Source organism: Lonchura striata, chromosome 13, assembly GCF_046129695.1.
Source record: "Lonchura striata isolate bLonStr1 chromosome 13, bLonStr1.mat, whole genome shotgun sequence".
Lineage (NCBI taxonomy): Eukaryota > Metazoa > Chordata > Aves > Passeriformes > Estrildidae > Lonchura > Lonchura striata.
In genome coordinates, this window is record NC_134615.1 from 4,442,243 (window position 1) to 4,464,079 (window position 21,837).

The 21,837-nt window shown below is 41.7% G+C and overlaps 1 protein-coding gene across 1 annotated transcript; it reads right to left on the reverse strand.

Moving 5' to 3' along the window:
* Nucleotides 1–273: 273 nt before the first annotated feature.
* On the reverse strand, nt 274–21,318 carry GPI (glucose-6-phosphate isomerase). Its single transcript, XM_021536705.2, has 18 exons — nt 21,111–21,318; nt 16,815–16,905; nt 16,398–16,466; nt 13,529–13,648; nt 11,705–11,788; nt 11,473–11,619; nt 9,686–9,757; nt 8,623–8,667; nt 7,864–7,917; nt 6,856–6,916; nt 5,331–5,374; nt 4,954–5,106; nt 4,524–4,653; nt 4,073–4,149; nt 2,672–2,800; nt 2,170–2,245; nt 2,021–2,087; nt 274–579 (listed from the first exon to the last, which is right to left on the reverse strand). Exons 1-18 carry the CDS (start codon nt 21,227–21,229, stop codon nt 456–458), a joined length of 1,662 nt encoding a protein of 553 aa, XP_021392380.1. The 5' UTR covers nt 21,230–21,318; the 3' UTR covers nt 274–455.
* Between the last annotated feature and the right edge of the window lie 519 nt (nt 21,319–21,837).

Here is a 21,837-nt window from a genome sequence, read left to right on the forward strand (position 1 = left end):
ACATTCTAGTTTCCAGCTTACAGTAGAACCAGTCCAAAAAGACAGAAGTCAGCTTACTTGGCTTCAGAGGACCTTACACAGTGAGTGAGGCAAATGCAACGAGGGCTGCATTTCAAAAATTGAGTGAAAAAGTTTTACTCATCCACCATACCTTTTATTTTCTAGTACCAGTAGGTGACCATCTTTAAGGAAGTTGAGGGATAAGAACTGAGGAATATACCAGCTGCACTTTACAGATTAACAGCCACAGAAATAGAAAGCAACTATACAATCTCAGGGTTTCACAAAACTAGTTTCATTTTTAACACTTGACACAACAAGATTAACTGCAACAAGTGAAGAGAGCTACATCTGTAAAGTGCTATTTTGTTAAAAGTGGCTAAAAAAAAAAGCACATCTACAACAGATTTGGGTACTTGGTGGTGAGATTGTCGATGTCCTCTAAGTATTTCATTTCACGCTCTGTGTTTTTTGATGAAATTGATGAGCCCATTTGTTGAACTATCATGAGATGTCACTGGAGCATCTGACTCCAGTTCAGGCTCAATTTTCTTGGCAAGTTGTTTTCCAAGCTCAACTCTGCATTTATAAAAGCAGGAAAAGAAAGAAAAAGCAATATTAGTACTAACAACTTACAGTATTTCTATAAGCCATTGATATTAAAAATAGAAGCCACTAAAAAGCCACTTCCCACTGAACACTATGATGTTTCACCCCTCAGAATTACCACTGAAGTATTCAATTCAGTGCCATTCATGAAAAAGTAGAGTTCTCATTGCTCCTTAGCTGAACAGACAGCTCAGATTACAGGATCTCTAAGTGAACATTTTGTTTTCAAAGTCAAGCAGAGTCTTTTCACCTCGGTATTCACTAGTGTTACTCAGTCTGCCCCAGTGCAGAATGCACTCAGCTGGCTCCTGTTCACTGTTGAACACAAAGCTCAGAACACTGATCTGTGTCACCCAAACAATGACCAGCTGAGCTACAGCCTGGAAGCACCTCCAGCACCCACCCAGGAGTTTCAGCCCACTGTCTAAGAACCAAGGATATTCCAACAGTTGCAAGAAACAAGGCTGGTTCTACAGCATCCCCACATTCCAGTTTTGGATGCCATTCTGGAATTTCATGTGTGGCAGTAAAAGCTGTACTTACTCCTACTGCACTCCTGATTTCAGAGTTTATAGCAGGCACCAGCTTGTACTAGACAGTCTCCCATTTTCAGGTTCTGCTGCAGCATTTGGTTATAGAACATGCTGTGGTAGCACAGCACCAAAGAATGCATACAAAGACAAAGGCAGCTTAGTGTAAACTGATATTCTACACCTGCAGAGCAAGTGTGCTCTTCCGAACAACCCCTATGGCATAGGCAGGCTGCACCTGAATTTCCCAATCCCTCTACCTAAGCCAACATACAGTATGTTCACAGGTCATATTGCTACAGATGAAGGAACCTGATTAGCTCCTGACTAAATTTTTAAGTGACACAGCAACAGACTCCTCCAAGCTGCTGTTGCACACATGGAGCTCCACACAGCCCTAAGTCACAGATGCAGACTGCATGAAACCAAAGGCTGCTGCATACACAGACTTCTGCCAGGAATGTTGTCTCTCCAGCACAGGAAAATTAAGGTAATCAACCTTTTGCTCATCAGATACCACTCAAACTACCTACTAATCTAGAGGTAAAATAATTATTTTTTCCATGCTATAGGTAAAACATTTTCCTTCCTAATTCTCAGACCATGTGTTCAGCCTGCTTGAGTGTTTTCCTCACTACTGCATCTTTTTTACATTCACAGTGTTTTTCTACATTCAACAGAGGTCCTTAGCCAAAATTGTTATCTACAAATCATTATGCATTATAGCATGGTAACCTATCCCAAGAAAATCTGTTTTCATTTATAACTATCCCATAACCATGCGCTCCAAGCATAAAACCCTTTTGATTGTCTTTTTTCCAACTCATGATAGATTCAAGAATCTGTCAAGAAGTATACAAGAAACAAACTAAGAAACTTACCCCCACTGGTCATAACTGTTAATGTCCCAGACAACTCCTTGAACAAATATCTTGTGCTCATACATGGCTATAAGCAGAAAGAGATTTATCAATAATCTTGATCACCAAGTCTTCAATAGAATTCATAGATGAGAAATGTATTTACTCACCAATGATGGCTCCCAGGGTGAAGGGGTTGAGTTTTGTAAACATGATGGAATTGGTCGGTCGATTTCCCTCAAAGACCTTTCAAAACAAGAGTTATTTTATCACCTAGTATGTTGTAAAACACACATCAGAAACTTCCAGGTTTTATCTTCCTTATTGTCCACACTGGACTATTTGTATTAGAAGCAAATACTAAGTCCAGAAAGCTTTAAAGGCCTTCAACCACAAAATCATACCATTCCTATGTTTTTTTACAAACACAGTGGAAATGTGTCTCCAAGCACCATTGCTGGCTACTGCGGGCTATGAGGAGTAACCCAAAAGTCACTAGCCCAGGGCAGTGCTGAGATAGCCCATGCTTCCTGGAATGCCTCCAAGGCTTCAGAGCCCAAGTGCTGCTCGCAGCCTGTTCCAAGTGCCCTGCCAAGGTCCCATGGTGCCAGCCCATCCAGCTGCCCTGCCGCCCCCAGCACAGCCCTCACAGCCACAGCAGCCCCTGGGCACCTTGTGGGGAAGGAGCTTCTCCAGAGCCTCTCCACTCAGCCCGGCTGCCTGCAGCTCCTTGCGAGCCTCATCAGCAGTCTTCCCTTTCATCAAGGCCTCAGTCTGAGCAAGGAAGTTGGCCAAAAGGATCTAGCACACAGAAATAAACACAAGTTATCATTTTGCATAGCTAGAATACTGGTACCTGGTGCTTGAACCCATACCAAGACCTAGTCTAGTCCTACAAGTCAGTTTTAGCACTGTGGCAGTAAAATCTGTATCAGTTTTAGCTATTGCCTCTTACCTGAGAGTGCCAGGGGATGTAGTTACTATTACTGCATGTACTAAAGTACATGTATGCAAAGACAAACAGGACAGTTCTGCAGAATCCTGCTCCTGCTGAAGCTGGCTGCTTGCAATGGCACCAGAGGAGCCAGGACTTCACACAGCCCTTTCACCCAGTATAATCGATGATTTTATCTCATTCTACACCATCTCATGGAAAGCTAGGTGCAAAGATTAGTCAGAGGTAACCAGCTAAGATATATTTGCTGATCTGTATGCAGGACAATCCCCACAGTTTACCATATACCAATCCCTATCAATGCAGTGCAAGGTTCTAACTTATTGCTCCCTATCTAATGTTAGCCTGCAAATTTATCTGTGATTTTGTCCTACCTGAAGACATAGTAAGTTTTTTACAGTCAAATGAAACCTTTTTTCGCCCTCTTTTGTGAAGTCATACTTTAAATTTTCACCTGTATTTGGTCTTACTTGACAAGAGATTACTATTACACAATTTAAATAGCACTTGTAATCTGAAATCATGACAAGAGTGAAATTCAGTGACTAAAGATACTTTTAGTGAAGTATGCAGTAAATAGGTAACCTGAACATGTTTCCACTCCTGGAAGTTAAGAAAAATCTTAGTTCATTGAAAATCAGATGATTAACTAAAAACAGGTTATAAACACCTGTGTAGAAGGTCATCACCCCAGCCATAGCATTACATTCACCAAATTTTGTTCTAGAATTTAATTCTTGAAAGCCTCCCTCAGAGATGGTGCCATATCAGGTCTGAGAATTTGTTTCTTCCTACTCTCCAAGAATTATAGTCCTTAAAATTCTTCAAGGAATTTTAAATACTTAATTGCTCAACTCTTTCTAGTTTCAGTAGGCCCACAGGAAACACCACCAGCTGCCTCAAGAGCTGTCACTGCAACTGCTTCAAGAATGAACATACTACTGCATTACATATAACTTGCAATTATAATCCAGATATTTTTTTAATCTGTTGTGAATGTTGACAGAACTTTTGTGTATAGTTTCAAAGGAGCACTTAGAAATGTCACATACTACAATACCAAGTAAGCTTCAGTGCCTTGAACCACATGAAATATGGTGCCTTGACAAAGAGCTTACCTTGTGATGTAAGCCATTTCTGATGGGGTGCTGGGTCTGCACAGGGATCAAGAAGTCACAGGGAATCATGCGAGTTCCTGTAAAAAACCCAGGTAAATAACTCTGCATCAGGTAAGTCTTAGAAAACTTTCACTTCTCACCCCATTTTTAGAGTTGCTGGCAAATTCAGTCTACAAGCCTTATAGGAGAGCATTATTATTTAGAACAAGGGGAACTAACAATACAGCTTGGTAGTTTCGGCTTTGTTTGACCTCCTTATTGTAGTTAATATTGTAGCTAAAACCTGCATCTTCTAGCCTTCATAAGCTACTAATTTAAAACCCCATAGCACCATGATGCTAGGTTAGATAGGAGTCCGACCTCTATACAGGTGCAAACTCTGCAGACTCCTGCAGCTCTGTAGCCATTCAGACCTTAATCCAGAACAAGGTATTTAACCAAGTTTGTTTACCTTGGTGAATGAGCTGATAGAAAGCATGCTGCCCATTGGTGCCAGGCTCTCCCCACACAATAGGGCCAGTGCTGTAGTCCACACGAGAACCTTTCTTGGTAATGTATTTGCCATTAGACTCCATATCACCCTAAAAAAGGCAAGGGCAGGATGACTCAGTATCAGTTTCCATATATGCTTCAACTACAATAAATAGTGCTTGTTTTTAGAAATTTTTCTAAGCATAGGGGATACAGCTGATTAATTTATGGATATCAAGATAACAGATGTGATGAAATAAGCTGATATCAATCTTGGCACAAGTCTCTTGAGGCAATTGACAACATGCATTAAGTGACTGCAGTTTTATCTCACACGTGCATCCAGGATGCTGAACCAGGGCAGAATCTTATCTGCACTTGGCTGGAAGCCGTGCTGCACCGAGCCCTACCTGCTGGAAGTAGGCAGCGAAGCGGTGCATGTACTGGTCATAGGGCAGCAGGGCGTGGGTCTCACAGCCGTAGCAGTTGATGTACCACACCCCCAGCATGGCCAGCAGAACGGGCACGTTCTTCTCCAGGGGGGCAGTGTGGAAGTGATTGTCCTGCACGACAGAAAGGAAAGTTACACTTCTGACAAAGCAACTGCTATCCCTCCCAACTCCTGCATTGTTTTTATTATTCATCCAGTGTGAGGTTCCTACAAACTGTCATTTTAACATCATTGAGGAGGATGTGGGGAACTGAACTTTAGAAATCAACCTGCCTTCCATTTCCTTACTAACCACTCTTAAAGAGCAACAAATCTGAAAAGGGCATCCCAACTCACCATCCAGTGGGCTCCTGCAAGCAGACTCTCAAAGTTGTCAAAACCTAACAATGGAAAGAAGTCAGTTTGTATTTACTATTGCAAATCAAACTTGATTTTTCTTATAGAGACAACTGTGAAACAGTTTTGATTCCTTGTATGCAGCAAGGTTCCCAACTACTAATCAAGTTTAAAGCTGCATTTAGACTTCTCCTGTATTATGCATCCCATAAGCCAGACATTCACTTATGCTTAAAGCCCAGACTTCAGAGCAAGTCCAACTTCATGAAATGTAAGTCAAAAACTTTTGCCTAAACTCCCCACTCGGGCAGAATGGGCAGCTAGAAGGAAAACAGAGGCCTTTAATACAGAGCCTATTTTTGAGGCCACAAAGTTTCTAGCAAGTTTGAACATTTAATCACAGCTAGTGGGAAACATCTACAAAAAAATAGGGCAAGGCTAGCACAGGAGGGATTTCTGCACTGGTGTAATGAGAAACAAATCTAATAAGATATTCTCAAAGAAAAAGGCTACCCCCTCCCCTCCCTTTTCTCTCTTAATTCACCTGAGCTTTATTTGCTTTGTAGTTCGGATATTTAAACCTCCATTCACTTTCCCAAATGAAGAGCTTCACTAAGGCTAGTCTTTCTTGAAAAAGCAGAAATCCTGATTCATACATAGCAACTGGGAGGCAAAGTGTTTGGACTCAAAGCAGCAGTTCTACCTATGGCCAGCTGTGGGAATTGAGGGCCCTAAGAGGAAGAAGTGGAGTTAGGCTGGCATCTCAGCAGTCAGCACCAAATCTGTCTGACAGCAGCAATGAACAGTTTATTGCAGATGAAGGAATAAATGCCTGACTTGTTTATTTTGCTCTTACAATAGGTTTTTCTACACATGAAAACACCTATTCATAATTCCAAAAAACACTAAACCCAATGCTATTTTTCTAACCCCAGTCTAAGGGAATTCTAGCTTTTGCCTAGAAAAATAAATGACATGATAGTTTCAGACTTTAAACATATGAAAGCAGTGATGAGGGAAAAAATGTAATCAGGCCCTATAGCCTAGATAAAGTACTGGGAACAATAGGAATTAACAGCAGATGGACACAGTTAACAATGCTAAACAGAGCTCATACACAGAGCCAAAAACAGAACTTTGGTGTCAGCGTGTGTATACTTACAGATACTAAATACCCTACTTCAAGTTTAACAATGTTATATGCAAGGTCTGATTTTCAACACTGAAACAGCTTTACATAAATCAGGAACTTTCAGCTACATGACTAAAGCAATGCAATTTGATTATTTGTCCCCAAGTATGGGGTAATTTCCAAAACTGTATTTGCAGTACTGAAATGCCAGCATTTCCATTACATCCCAGATAGTTTTTAGCACCCACATCCAACCACTCAGAGTAGGCAGATAAATAGTATTTGCCCCAAATCTGATTCACAATCCACTATTGTTAATAGTGGACTCCATAGTTAACATTCTTGAAGAAAACAGAGCAATTCTTGGCATGGTGACATCACAGGAATACCTACCAATATGCAGGGCAATGGAGAGACCAATGGCAGACCACAGGGAGTAGCGACCACCAACCCACTGCAAACAAGAGATGGTTGAGATAGAGAAGTACAAGGCTTTTACATTCAAACTATTAGAGAACAGCAGCATGTGTTTAAACTGTTCCCAGCAAAATCGATACTCTTTCTGGTGATAGTTCACCAGAAAGGTGTATATTTGTAAAAATGTAATTGTAAATGTATATTTGTAAAAATGTATATTTGGCATAGTCAAGGGAACCTGCACTTTAAAGTGCACCGTAATGAAAGCCTTTTTTGAGAGTCTGAAGTTATCCTACTTGTCCAATTTTTATAACATTTGTTAAGTAAATAGCTTGATTCCAGTTAACTTCCAAATCCTGAATTTGTAGCTTGTATAGCTGCTTTCATAATATCACTTCTCTACAGGGAAAGCCTGCTTCAGCAAAATTCTGACACTTAGGAAAGGTAACATTCCAAATAACTTCTGAACAGCAGCTCATTTGTCAGGCAATTAGTCAATGAGAAATATCAACCTGTTTCTAATTAAATATAAGGACCTAGATTAAGGGCAGTATACTTAAAATATGCATCTGCTACAAAATCTCCAATCAGGCTCCCATTTCTGATGTCTGACCTTTACCAGGCCTAGGTTATATACTATAGACACCAACAGGCAAATGTCACAGCTTATAATAACTACTTGCATAGAGCAATAAGCCAAGACTATCTCCTGTTACTCAACAGCTGATTAGACGGACAAGAAAATGGAAGACTCCTCTTCAGACCTTTGACTGGAAGATTGTAACAGAATGGGCAGGAGTTCTCAATTTGCCTTTAGTTAGGGGTTTTCAGGTATTCCAGTGCAGTGAGTACAACTCCTATAATTTAGGAGTTGCTGCTTTAGAAATTGCTTTTGCAGTTTCAAGACATCTAGTTGGAATCCTCTTACTTGCTTCAGAAAAAGCTAGCAGTTCACATCTACCACAATGTCAGACATTTACTTACATCCCAAAACTCAAACATGTTCTCTGGGTCAATTCCAAAGTCTTTAACTTTAGGCTAAAATAAGCATGAAAAAACACCATCAGTAAAACCAACAATCATAAAAAGCTTTACATCAAGCAAGCAAATACAAGTTTGATATCAATTAAACAAACAATCCTACAACTACACCTATTTTTAGAATGCATAGCATCCATCACAAAAATTGCATTTTCATTTCCAGAAATATCAATATAGTTAAAGCTGGACTGACATTCAGTTTACATTTACCAGAACCATAATGTCAATCCCTGACACTCTGTCAATGACTGCAGGGTTCTTCTAGTTACTGCCAGTCTCTCTACTTCATACTTTTGCATGAAGCACCACATCACAGTGTGCTCATCATAAGCATTTTTCAAATTGCCTGCTCCATTTAAGCTCTTACCTGGAGTTCAGAATAACATTTGCTTATGCAACTGCATTAACACACAACTTAGGCAATTAGAGATAACACTCATTAATAACAAGTCATTTCAAGCACAAGAGCTCTTGATTTCAAAGTTAAAGCTCTAGCAGAAGAAGCATACATCTATAATCAAAGTCCAGTCTTAGTATAGCTCAATACTCTAGAAGTGTTTAAGTCACTCTGAGTAGGAAAAAAAGGCTTTCGTTCAAGAGGAATGCTAAAATTTGGTATTCAAGCATCTTAAAGGATAGGCTTCCTTGCTAGATCTTAAGGTAAGGTACATAGGAAAAATTAACTAGATTGACTATACTTACAGCATTGGTAGACAAGGCAACAAAATGCTTGGCCACAGCTGAAGGCTTAATAAAAATAAACACACAGTTAGATCTAGAATGTTAACCATTTTCATTTCTAGTTATAAAGCTGATCTGCTACCATTCAAACAAAACACTGTTAACTATCATCAGTTATTATTAATTTGAAATAATCTTATTCACATTCAGTGTGGGATTTGGCAGCCTACCCAAAGAGAACACTGATGATATTCCCATCAAGCCCTCCGGCCACATTCCCTGCAGAGAGGGCACAGCCTCTCCCTCAGTGTGTTACTGGCCTGGACACCACCACCACGGCTCTGGAGCAGACAGAGCTCGATGTACACCCACTGCCCTTCCAGCCAGGGCAAAAAACCAAGACAACTGGAATTACTGATAAATGTCAAGCTCCAGAGTCAGACTTCAGTCTTTCAGAAGGTGTTCTGATAAAGATGAGTTGGCTGAACAGTAATGTACAGAGGAATTTCAAAGCCCAGCTTTCAAACTAAGTACAGCTACCCTGACTGGAACAAGTTACACACCATCTTAATTACCTGAACATGCAGTATCTGCTTTTTTCCTTTAAGAGTTCAAAATAGGAGAGAATGAGCCAAATACAAGGTTTCTATTCATAGCATAGCCATCTGCCATAAAAATGTCAATGTATTGTTCCAACTATAGCTTCATTTCTGGTTTTTAAAGATTTGGCGATAATTTAAAAGGTAGTGCCACACACACTCTAGTCTTGTTTTTTCATCACTAGTAGTTTTACCAAATTATTGGCTAGCTCTAAGGCAAACACTACACTCTATTACTTAACAGGCAAGATTTGGAGGAATAATTCATGAGAAGCATTTATAATGAAAAACTAACGGGTTATCACTTTGTTTTGTCCAATCAGTCTGTCATTACCAAAGCACTGAAATGATCTAAGTACATCGTTCACTAAGCTTATGTTTGGGGTATTACTGGCTCTGCTCCAAAGCACCCAGAATGACCAGGAAGAAATTGCACAACAAAAACTGCTGCATTCTGTTACTTAAGCTACACATCTCAGACTTACATCATTAGCAGCACGCAGGAACCACTCTTTGGCTGTTTCTGCATTGGTGATGGTTTCCTGTGTGGTAAAAGTCTGCACAGTGGAAAACAAGCAAATAAGTAAAACAATGTTCTTAACATGGAAACAACTTCAGATTACTAAAGCATCACATGTTCAGATAATCAGAGCAGAGGGATTCTAGATGTTCATAATACACAGCTGCTGCCAGATTACAGAAAAAAGGCAATCTTATGAATCCAGTAAACACTAATATTACTAGATTTACCCATCTAGTTTTAAACTAGTGTGTATCTGAAATTAGAATAATTATTCCCCATCTCCTGCCTTCCCATTCCCCAAACTGGCAAAACCTTGAGACTAAAGTCTTCTACTTTAGTCTTTTACTAAAAAATTAAAGTTTTACTGTTCAACTAAAAACAAACTAATTGAACATCTAAACAGGATAACCCAGCTGTACTATCCTGTTGTTCTTTAATTCATACTTTTTCATGGAAGAGCACTCATTTCTACCAATACTCTTGTCATAATTTTTCTTTTGCTGATTAGATGAAAACATTTTGCTGCTTTATGAAGTGTGCACAGAAGTTCAGTCATGCAGTTTTGCAAGTATCCACAACCATTCCAATTTACTCAGCCATTAAAATTTAGCTTTAAGGGTGAACACTAGATTCATCCTACTCTCATCCATCTCCAGAAATACTCCATTATGAAACATAAGCCTGTTATAGAAATAAAAAATGCCATTCATCCTCTTCCAAATATATCCAATTAACTAACTACAGTCTGGCAAACAAACTCAAGTGTTACTTTTTCAATTTGGCAGTTTTCTAAGCCTTTGAACCGTGATCCCTGGACTCAATTATTCCAAGTGACCATTAGTATTACTTTGTGCAGTTTCCTTATTGCCCCATAAGCTGTTGCTCAGCTGCAGCAGTGCCAAGATAAGATAATGAGCACCATGCAGAGCACAGCCAGCACTGCACACACGTTCATTTGTTGAAGATTGTCTCCAACAGCAGAAAGGTTCTACTGTGCTTTACAAAGGCAACCCAAGTTATGTAACTATGAAGATTGTCTCCACCTCTTTCCTCTGCTCAGACAGAAGCATTCCTCAGAGGGAGAGGGCTGCTGGCAATTATTGCTTACAGAGTAAGCTCTTAGCAAGGCAAGACTTAAAGGCAGCTGTTCAGTCTGTAGTCTGAAGTACCAGCAAACTATCTTTACCTCTTTAAGCAAATCAGCTTAGCATTTATAGTGCTCAAGGAACTCAGCATTTAAGTTATTTAGGTAAAGGTATTGTGACTACCCTGTAAAATGGAGATTCTTAAATGCAATGAATGCAATTAATGCAAAAAACAAGAACATTTAACAAGTACACTGTACTTAAAATAAAGGATCGAAAGTACTTTAGGAATGAAATAATATCCAGAATTTCAAAGAAATAACTACATCAGATCCTACATTCCATCTACAGAGAAGTAAAGGAAAACAAACTTTTGTGAATAAAGCTAAAACTTGCATTGACTGAGAAATAAACCCCAGACAACATGAAATTGTTCATGTATCTTATTTAGGTTAAGTAATGCTCAGCATTTGACTTAGAGATCCCCAAGTACTTCAGCAGCAACACAACCTTGTATTGCAAGTTTAGAAAGGATCACAACAGGACTGTTTGGAAATAATCCACCCTGGAAGTCCCTGATCTAGATATTCTGTGGACAGCCCTCTCTTCTGAATGAACTCTTTATCGGAGGAACAAGCCAAGGCAGTGCTTGTATCAGACATACCTTTGATGCAATGATGAAGAGAGTAGTGTCTGGTTTGAGTTCAGCCAGGGTTTTGGCTATATGAGTACCATCAATGTTGGATACAAACCAGACACGAGGGCCTCCCTTGGAATACGGTTTCAGGGCTTCGGTTACCATCAGAGGGCCCTGGATAGAAGCCACAATTAGATTTTATCCTCACTGTAAGCATGTACACCAAGATGGGCAGGGTGTGTAGAAGTCAGGGGCTTACCAAGTCAGAGCCACCAATCCCAATATTGACCACATCAGTGATTGCCTTTCCAGTGTAGCCTTTCCATTCACCACTACGGACCCTCTGTGGCAAAAAAAAAAAAAAAATACAAACAACAAAACAGAAGACACAATTACCATTTTATACTTGCACTAAAGCTACTGATGCTAACCCAGGACTAGGAAACAGGCTTTGTTTTCAGGTATTGTTGTAAAAAGTTGCCAAAGACAGCTTTCAACCCTCTAGATCTTAAGGCCTACACTCAGAGCTACCTTCTTAGCCAGACACTTCATTATGTCTACAATAGAAGTAAAAAACACACTGCAACATCGAACACTTAATGAAGTTAAAACTCCAAATACTTGAACCTGAAGTTGTTCTTCAAGTGCCTTTAGTTAGAGTTTCACAAACTAAACTGGAAGACAGTATTAATAAAGCCACAGACATAAGAGATTTATTGGCAAACCAAACATTCTAAAAGCTTTTCTCTTGCAAGTATGCTTTGCATTAGGATTTATTTCTGGGCTGCACCTTAACAGCACATGGTGCAAGTTCCTGCTCTGTTCCTGTTCTTTAAGCATCACTGAAAACTCCAAAACAAAATTACAATCGTTAACTAAAACTCTACATTGAATTTTGTTTATCATCTACCACCTATACAGTCAATCTGTTCCAACTACAAAAGCAATCTTGCTGGTATCATGCATACTTCTAAGTACATTCCCCAATTCTAAAGCAATTTTTCTACATAGCACTTAGTTATGCTGATACTTGTTCTCCTTTGCTACAAATATCTAAACTTTTCATTTTTCTAAACAGAAAATCCATTTTTAGTAATAGTATTCCTATACCCCATAGATGATATTGCCAGTCTTAAAATCCCATCTGCCAAGTCAACTGAAAACAGCATCTTTGTTAATATTTTCAAAGAAACTGCTTAACATGATTTTTTATTTTGCAGAGCAGATACATCTGCATTGAAGTGATAGTCACAGGTTCTGATAATTGAAACCATAGAGCGAACAAGACTATGGCACCAGTGAAAATTCTTCTTTTGCACTACCAAAACCTCAATCAGCTAGAAATTCTACAGTGCCACACACCACAGAAAGTCCACAGCAATTAAATTCTCACAGCATATGAAGAAAGTACCAAATTCACACCAACTGGTGTCAGCTATTGTGATTTTAGCATTTATCATTAAGAACAGAACAGAATGCAAGCTCATTCTGTATAGGTTAGAAGTACGAGTTGGCAGTGAAACAGGACACTACCACCTAGTTAAGACAACAGAAACCAAGTAGGTCCAGGTCCTCACAGCCTTGTTTAAAATGCATTAAAACTACCCAGGTGGGTATTCTGCAAACAGAATAGAATCAAAGTAATTTGACCTAAAACCAGAAGGTCCTTAAGAAACTATGCAAGTAGAGCATAATCAAATCGCAATTGAGAACTTCTACTTCTCTCCTGATTTTACACAAATGTTAAGAAGCAGTTTCTACCTGGTGCAGCCAATTAGTTGAAAAATTAGCAAGCAATAATATTTGAATGGTACTTAATGATTTACAAGACTTCCAAAGTACACAGACTACTGCTGAAAGAACAAAATCCATGCAGCCCATTAAAGAAAAACTGGAAATAGGGAGAGAAAAGCAAATCAATAAAACCAGCTCCAACACTATCCTTAAGCCAGAATTATTGTAAACCTCAAACAAGGACACAATTCATGTGAACCAATCTACAATCAACATTTCACAATCCGCATCTAAGAACCTGGCTGGGTATAAAACAAATACATAAAAATAAGCTGTGGTGGTACTATACCTGACAGAAGTGCTTCATTTTGTCCAACACTTTGTTTACTTCTGGAACAACATCCTTCCCATCCACAAGGATTGGCACATTGGAGCGATTTCTCAGAGCAATGTGAAGCACAGCTCGGTTCTGAAACAAAGGGGAAAAAATCAAGATGAGGCTCTTTCCAAGTTACACCCCAGGGCCTCAGATCCTCATCCAGAAGGCAGTACAGTCATCAAGATTTAGAAATCCTTTAGATTAACTGGGATCAGTAGAGCAGGATTTTCAGTGTGTGTGCATACACACTGTGTGCATGTACCTCAATCACCCTCTCACTTCACCCACTCAGTGGAGGGGGCTTAGAACAGCACAATATGCAAACTAATAGTTTACTTGGGAAAAAGGTTCAAAATCCCTTTAAAAGCATTTAGAGATTGAGGTTCAGAATTCAACAATATTCATGACCCAATGATCTTTATTTTGGCATGCTTTAGGTATCCAAGAATGAAATTGTTTCTTATTGATGACAATACTAAAAAAAAAAAATCAATTCGAACAAGCAGCTGAAGTTATTTTCTCAGACATCTTCTCAATTATCCTGAATACTCAATTTAAGAAGAGAAATAATTTAAACATTTGACAACAAAGGATACAATAGCCACATCCCTCTATCCACTGTCCACAATTAAATGCTGCCTGAACACTTGCACACCAGATATACATAGTAGTTGTGCTATAAGAAAAAAATCTCTTGGCACACACAATTTATGTTACTTCCCCACAGCTGCACATAAGTCAAACAACCAAAATCTGCCCTGTGGTTCGGCTGTTTAAGAGCTTAACAGTTTTAATCCAGAATGATGGAATTAGTCAATACTAATGAACAAATTAAAAAATTAGTCTGCTCTACCTCATTGTTCCACAGTGAGAGGCACTGTGAGACAAAGACAACACAAAATATGAACTGTGAAGTTACGATTTAAACACCAAAAGCTAATTCAAAAATCATTGAGTTTGTGGTTACTGACTTGGAATACAAAAAGCTTCTTCCACTTGCTAATTAAAGTATACCCACTCAAATCTGGGGTTAACAGAGAATTTTTTTGCAGCACTCAGCCATCGAATGGTATTTGGTAAGTACTGCTCGCTATCAGGCTTGAAGGATGCTTTGTCTAATCAAGAGGAGGCATAGCTGACCTGATCTCTGTGGTTAAGCAGAAGTATTCTCTAAACACCATGCAGGCTATAAAGACTGTCCCCATGATGAGTGGTCAGATGAGTTACCATGTAATGCTCTTTGCACCATATCAAGCTCCAAGTTTTAACTCGTCTGGGACAAACACCTGGCAGTGACACACATGGGTGCACTATCCACATAAGCACACACCATGCAGCCAATGCCCACAGCATCAAATACAGACAAGTCTACAACACTTCAGACAAATATCCAAAGAATGTTCCATAGCAGCTCAAGATTAGTGGACAAGTCAGTTCCTGCCATCAAGAAGCTCCCCCATGTCTTACTGCTTTAGGTTTATTCATGCTGTTTGAGAGCATCCTGCTTAACATCTGACAATTTCACATTGTCCAGATGCTCCCTATCCAGCGCCAAACCAACCTGATTTTACATTCTATACAAAGAGAAAAATTCGGCAAACTCCATCTAAGTCAACTTCTGAACTGGAAGGAAGTAACCGAGAGACAGCCTGACAAGAAAAGAGGGCGTTCTAGACTTGCAAGATACATGAAGTGGTATCAAGACAGTAGGAAGAGTGAGCTAGCAGCAGAAATGCAACACATCAGAGTTTGATATTGTGTTTAGGTGCTTTCTGCGAAAACTGCACCCTTCTGAGACTTCAATTGCTACACCTGCTCTCAACACACAATGAACAACACCACCATAATATACAGCCAGAGATGGGCTAACCCTGTAATAATTTGTGTTACATGAGGCTAGTGAAAAGCAGTATCAGACAAAGCAACCCTCCAGAAAAATTTAAAGACTCCTCACGCTCTTTCCCTGCTTTAATTTCCCAGTAGCAACATCTGTGAATTGAAGGCATTAATACAGAAGGAACAGGAACCACTTCTCCAGAGAAACTATTTGTTTCTGTCTATGCCTTTTCATAAACATGAATCATTTACAAACAATACAATGTCCAACTGCTTAGTTAGTTTAAGCAAACAGCTTGTGCAATAGCTAAATCAGTCAATAGCCAAGTGAAAGGAAATACTAGTTTCTCTGAATTTTCTTCAAACATACTAAGTAGCCTTAATTTTTAACGCAGACTAATTAAACCCACTCTACTGTTGAGTTCCCAATTTCCATCCTATTTTTAATATCAGAAAAAGTACAGTTGGCTTTCTGTATGTTTTAGTAAAGATTTAACCATTACTAAAATCTTCATATTTACAAAAAGAGGAAGGTATCATCCCTCTACTGAAATACATGGCTAATTTCCCAAGACTGTTGATAGTCTTGACTGTTAAATGTATCCAAAGACACAGCCCAAAAGAGAAGGTCTGACACAATCCTCCTTTCACACCCTTTAGGCAGTTTACTAAGCTTTATGAACACTAACACTAGGCAAAAGCATGTAAGGGTTATCTGGAATGTCCATTGCAAGGTCTAAAACATCTTCCTCTCCACAAATCAGGGAAGAGAAAAAAATACCACCAAAACCTCTAAAATAAGATGTACTGAAGGAAGGAGGTTTTTTTAGTAAGAGCTGTAAAACTGTCTCTTGAAGTAGTGCAGCAACCACCACAATCACTCAGGATTTCAAATAAGTATTTAAAGTAAGTTTTTTCAGACTTTGCTTACACAGATGCATAAACATCCATAATACACAGGCACAACTAAATTGGAAAGAACCATGGACAGAAATAGCCTTACCTCAGTGAAGTTGATCTTCTCTCCACTAAACATGCGCTCTCTGGCACTTTCCACACCCCTTGACTTTGCCTAAGGTAAATATAGATTCCTCTTAAAGTAGTGGAAGTCAACACACATTACAAAGGCCCAGCTACATAAAAGAGTATGAACAATTAACACTAGACAGGGAAACAAATTATGATAGATTAAAAGACCCACTAGACTCTAGGTAAAAAAAAACCTGTTATTTTTCAAAGCACATTTTTGAAAAATGGCTTTGTATCTCAGGGCTAGATGACAATGCAAGAATTTGAATCCTGCCAAGATTTGTAAACAGATGCCTTTTAACTTATATGTTAGCTAATGTTTATAAACAGTGCTAGAATAGTGAGTTGCAGGTAAAAGCTATTTTATTAGCGAAAGATTTTAAATAGTTACCAGTTCCATCAGCATTTTCATCACTTCTTCTGTAACAAGGTTCTTGGAGTAATCCAGTAAGATATCCCCATGGTCAGTATTGAGGGTCAAGCTGTCAAAACCAACAGGTTGTTTAATTGCACATTCCTGAGGAGTGACTGTTTTAAGCAAGACAATGGTAAGTTTCTATAGATTAAAAAATAATGGGAATCCTAATTAGACTAAGTTAGCAAAGAAGATGTGAGTGACCAATTTGCCCAACAAGTTTCATACAATGCTTTCTTTTTGAAAACCATGTTTTTCAACAATCTGAATTACAGTGTCCGCTTTCTGCTTGTGAATACTCGGCTACAATGAAGTATATTTGATACATAGTTGGACCATCACATACTGTTTCCACCAGCATTCTCTAACAATAGTCAGCTTTTTCCTAATGCATTATCAGTAAAGAGCTTTTCACATTTTTCTACTGCTGGAAAATTAAACTGTCTTCCTATAGGTCCTGTCATTCTTTCATACAGAGTCTTGAACAAGTCTAATATAAAAATCATTAACAGAAACACTGTCAACTACTATGCAGAATTAAACCCCATTTGTGCATGGTTTAGTCTCACAGCCCTTATTGATTCAGTGGAGGTCTCCAAATTATTTAACAAATGATCTGCAAGCTACAGCCTAGCCCATCAGAATACAGGCACTTGTAGGTTCACATCTGAGAGGAAACACAAAAATGTTAGCCCAGCAGAAACCAAGTGAGCCCATTTGTATTTACTATCTTTGTATCTGTGTGATAGGCTCTATAGCTCCTCTACTCCTTTACAACATTGTTTTACCAATTTCTTCTTTGCAAGAATTTCCAACCAAATCTATACAATTATTCTAACTGAAGAGCTGAATTCTGTAAGTAAGCCTTTGATAAAAGCATATATTGCTCTCCCTGTTGCACCACACACATCCCCCACAGGAAATTGCAGCCATCTAAATTCTCAGTGTTTCTGCCTTGTTCATTGCCTCCCTTGCATCTTCTTAATACCTGAGCACAGAAACATGCTCTGCCGTTTTACCCACCACATATGCTAGAGAATTCACAGGGACACACTACAGCATAACTACTATTCATATTTAACATGGCAGAGCGGGCAAGATTCTTCAAAGGAAGAACGGAGCTGAACTCACAGTAACAGTAATAACCAGCAAGGCCTTAACATTTCAGTGGTTTCACTTACTGTTAACTTAATTAACTGTTCATTAACACTAACATCCTTTTTATGGTCTTCAAGTATAAGCATGAATAAGGAAAGGAAGGTGTCTTCAAGCACAGTCCTAGAACCACGTTTCTTTAATAAGTGAGAACACAGACAAGCAAGGAAAAGCAGTATCAGTGCTGTTAACCACCCTTCTCTTCAGCAGGCTGCCAACAGTAATCTTGAAACCCTGACTACCCAGCATCAGGATCCCTGGAATATGGCTAGCTAGTGGAAGGACTGATTTGGCTCACCTACCACAATTGTTACTCAGATACAGCACAGAAGAAAAAAAAGAACAAGTCTCTGATTTTTGATGCAATTTATTTAGAGACATCTCAGACTCGAACACATTTCACTAATGATGCAGCAAAACCATCAGCATACTAACACTTCTTCAGTTTAGAGAAGTAGAACTCTTGAAATTTTCCTTTCATATTCAACTGCAGCTGATAGGCTCTCCCAGTGTTCTACTCCACAAAGAAAAGGATTTCAGGTTTACTTGAAATGTCTTCCACCTACAATTCATTATTTTACATATATGAATGAAAATCAATCTCACTAGGCCTAGAAGAGAAAATACCTCATGAAAGTATGGCTGGATTCAAGCCACTGCTCATTTGAAGAAACTGCAGAAATGTGCCACCCAAGACTTTTCAGGCAAAACCAAATCAAGTAATGGCTACCAGATTTAACTTCCCACACACAAGGTGGAGCATGGTGCACAATGTAATCCTGTGTTAAGCCCTCATAGCAAGAGATCCGTCCGCCCTGTGTTTAAGCAGAAGCCCCAAGCCCTGCAGCTGAGCTGTGATCTGCCCAAGCACCCGCTCTGCAATGCAGCAGCTCGTGGCAGTGCTGCTCGGGGGGACAGCAGCCTTGTCACGTAGGCCACAGGCACTTGGAAGTGATGCAGCATCTCAATATTTCATCTCCCACATTTTCCACTTACACTGGAGGCTCTTATCCTTGACAATGGACAAGCCAAGCAGCAGGAGTGTCATTTAGCACTTTCTGTCTGCATCAGGGGTACCTTTGTCAGCACCCAGGTATCTCTTACCTGGTGAGTATTATGATGGCTGCATCATATCTGTTCTAACCCTTTCAAAACCAGCAGTTTCCAGTGAACAACCCATGTTGATAAGAACTCCTGTTCCTATCAGGCCTTACCTTACCACCTTGGGTGGCAAAGAAGGCAAAGATCTCTTACTGGTGTGGCTACACTCCTTATCAGGAAAACAGGACATACAAAATCTGAACTAGAAAAGAAAAAAAGGAAGAAATAATCTTTTGTATATATATATATTTGATAGGATGCAGTCAGTGAGTGTAAGGTTCTTCCAATAATATTAAATAGACACTTGTGCCCAGATATAAAATATTCAGATTAAAAACTATTCACCAGTCTGAAATTACTCCAGAACCAGTATCAGGAAGCACTTTCACCTGGGTAGAGTTTCTCTTTTCCTTCAAAAGGAAGGAAGTCAATGATTTTACAACAACATCTAGAACTAAAAGACATTCATGAATCTTGATTTCATGTGAAGGAAGTTGCAAACTACATAGGACCATGTGGCTAAACCTCCAGACTACAGTTTTCAACCAATATTAACTACGATCCTCCTGCTGATCTGGTTCAGAGTGGCCAGCACTGGTAAAAGTACCAGTGAAGCTATCAGCTCTGCAATTGTACTTTGCTATGAGGAAGTTCTCCCGGACTAGAATGAGATGGCTTTGCAGGAAACAGGACTGAAATAATTAAAAGAAAGGCTTAAGATAGATGAAGCAAACTTAAGACACTTGAACTGTTTACTTATGGGCAGCACAAAAGGACAAGAATTAGGGGAGCTATTTGAAATAAACAACCTCAGTGAAGACCAGTTCACCCAAAAATACTTGTGACAATGAAAACTTGCAAGGAGATCTAAGTCTATTACTGAGGATCTAGCAGATTTAATAGGATATTATTGATCAATTTCTTAAAAATATAAAAAGTCTTATTAAAAGGGCTAGGTGAAATCAGTACTTGAAAGATTCAGCATACTTTTTCCATTGATTCAAATGATATTTTATCTCACATACACTGACATGCAGGACTTCATATACAATCTTTAATTAGAGTGGAAGAATTTTCTAATAAGCTCAAAAGGGGAAAAATACCCCTTTATGCAGGACAGCAAGGAAAAGCTTGATGCACGCAACAAGTCTTATCACAACACAGTTTATCTCTATTACTCAGACTCACTTTAAAACTCAAAACTGGGATGCATCTCATAGTATTAGACTGTTCCGACTGCTGCTATAGTACAACAACGTAAGCATACACGTGCCTTCTCAGCACAGTCTCCAGCAAACAGAAAACACGCATCCCTCTTTACAAGATGAAGGCACTGAACGCTATCACGATGGCTCCACTTGTTACTTCCTCCTCTATGCGCTGCAAGGCGTTTTCTGTAGCAGGGATCGCGTGAGGCGAGGGAGGGCTAAACCTCCCCACCACCCCCGCTGCCCGGCTCCGGGCAGGGTGGTACGGGCGGAGGGGGCTCAGGGGGATGCGCAGCCGCGGCGATTTTATCGCGGAGCTTATCGTGACTAAGCACGGCGTGCGAGAGGCTGAGTGCCGCCGCACAGTGCGGCTGTGCGAGCGCAGCGGGCGCTGTGCCGCCCGGCACGTACCCTGCTGCAAGGATGAGTCAAGGGCAGGCGGCGCGGCCGCCCCCGGGGCTGCGAGGGGCTCCCCCCGCCCCCGGCCCGGCCCTCCCGGCGCATGTGCCCGGCCCCGCCGTGGCGGGCACGGCCCCGCGGGCCCTGCGCCACCCGCTCCGCGCCGGCCCCGCTGCCCTCGGCGGGGCGCGAGCGCAGCGCGGCCCCGCGGCCCTCGGCGGGGCGCGAGCGGAGCGCGGCCCCGCGGCCCTCGGCGGGGCGCGAGCGGAGCGCGGCCCCGCGGCCCTCGGCGGGGAGCGAGCGCAGCGCGGCCCCGCGAGCGCCGCGCCTCGGGCCCGGCCGCGCCCCCGGGGCTGCGCCGGCCCCCGGGCCCGCGGCCGCGCTCCGCCGCGGGGCCGCCCGGCCTCACCTGAACTTCTGGAAGCGATCCTTGTCGGCCTCGAAGAGCTGCCGCAGGACGAGCTTGGAGGAGTTGGCCTTGTGCCACTCCACCAGCTTCTTGAAATGGGGGTCGGCAGACAGCGCCATGTCCGCGGGACGAGCTGGCAAGGCGGGATGAGTCGGGCGAGGCTGTGAAGCTCCGGCCGCCGCTTCCGCTTTTATAGCGGCGACGCGGCCTCCTGCGGCCGCCCCGCCCCGGCCCGGCCCGGCCCGGCCCCCTCGCCGCCCTCCGCCCTGGGATTCCCTGTGCCGCGCCCGGCGGGGAGGAGCGGCCGCGGCTCCCTGCGCGGCGGCGGGCACCGCGGCTGGAGCCGGAGCTGGGCCCGGGGAAGGCGCAGCGAACCCGGTTACAGCTCCCGCTGGGGGAACCGCGGTGTCCCCGTCACGGGCAGCGCTCCCGGGGGCCAGCGTCCGCCCGCGGCTGTGCGGGGCCGCTGCTCGAGCGGGCGCACGGTGACAACACCGCCCCTTCCCGGGCTGGGTCTACCCGCGGCCGCTCCCGCCGCGGCGCTCGGGGGCGGCCTCAGCCCCGGCCGGGGCCAGGGCTGCGTGACAGCGGCGGCCGGGCCGCCGGGACCGCCGCAGCGCTGCTGCGCTGGGTGCCGCAGCCCCGCCCGCGGCCCCGTGCCTGCCGCGGCCCCGCTGCCCTCTCCCTGCCTGCCGCCCCGTGCGTCGAACAGCCTGAGCTCCGGCGG

Bases quoted from the DNA above. Each gene is read 5' to 3' on its own strand.
- GPI (XM_021536705.2), bottom strand. From the start codon at position 21,229: ATGGCGCTGTCTGCCGACCCCCATTTCAAGAAGCTGGTGGAGTGGCAC. The intron at 11,620-11,704 runs GTAAGCCCCTGA...GCTTCTATCCAG, and splicing joins GGATTGGTGGCTCTGACTTG to GGCCCTCTGATGGTAACCGA. The intron at 7,918-8,622 runs GTAAGTATAGTC...TGCTTATTTTAG, and splicing joins TTGCCTTGTCTACCAATGCT to CCTAAAGTTAAAGACTTTGG.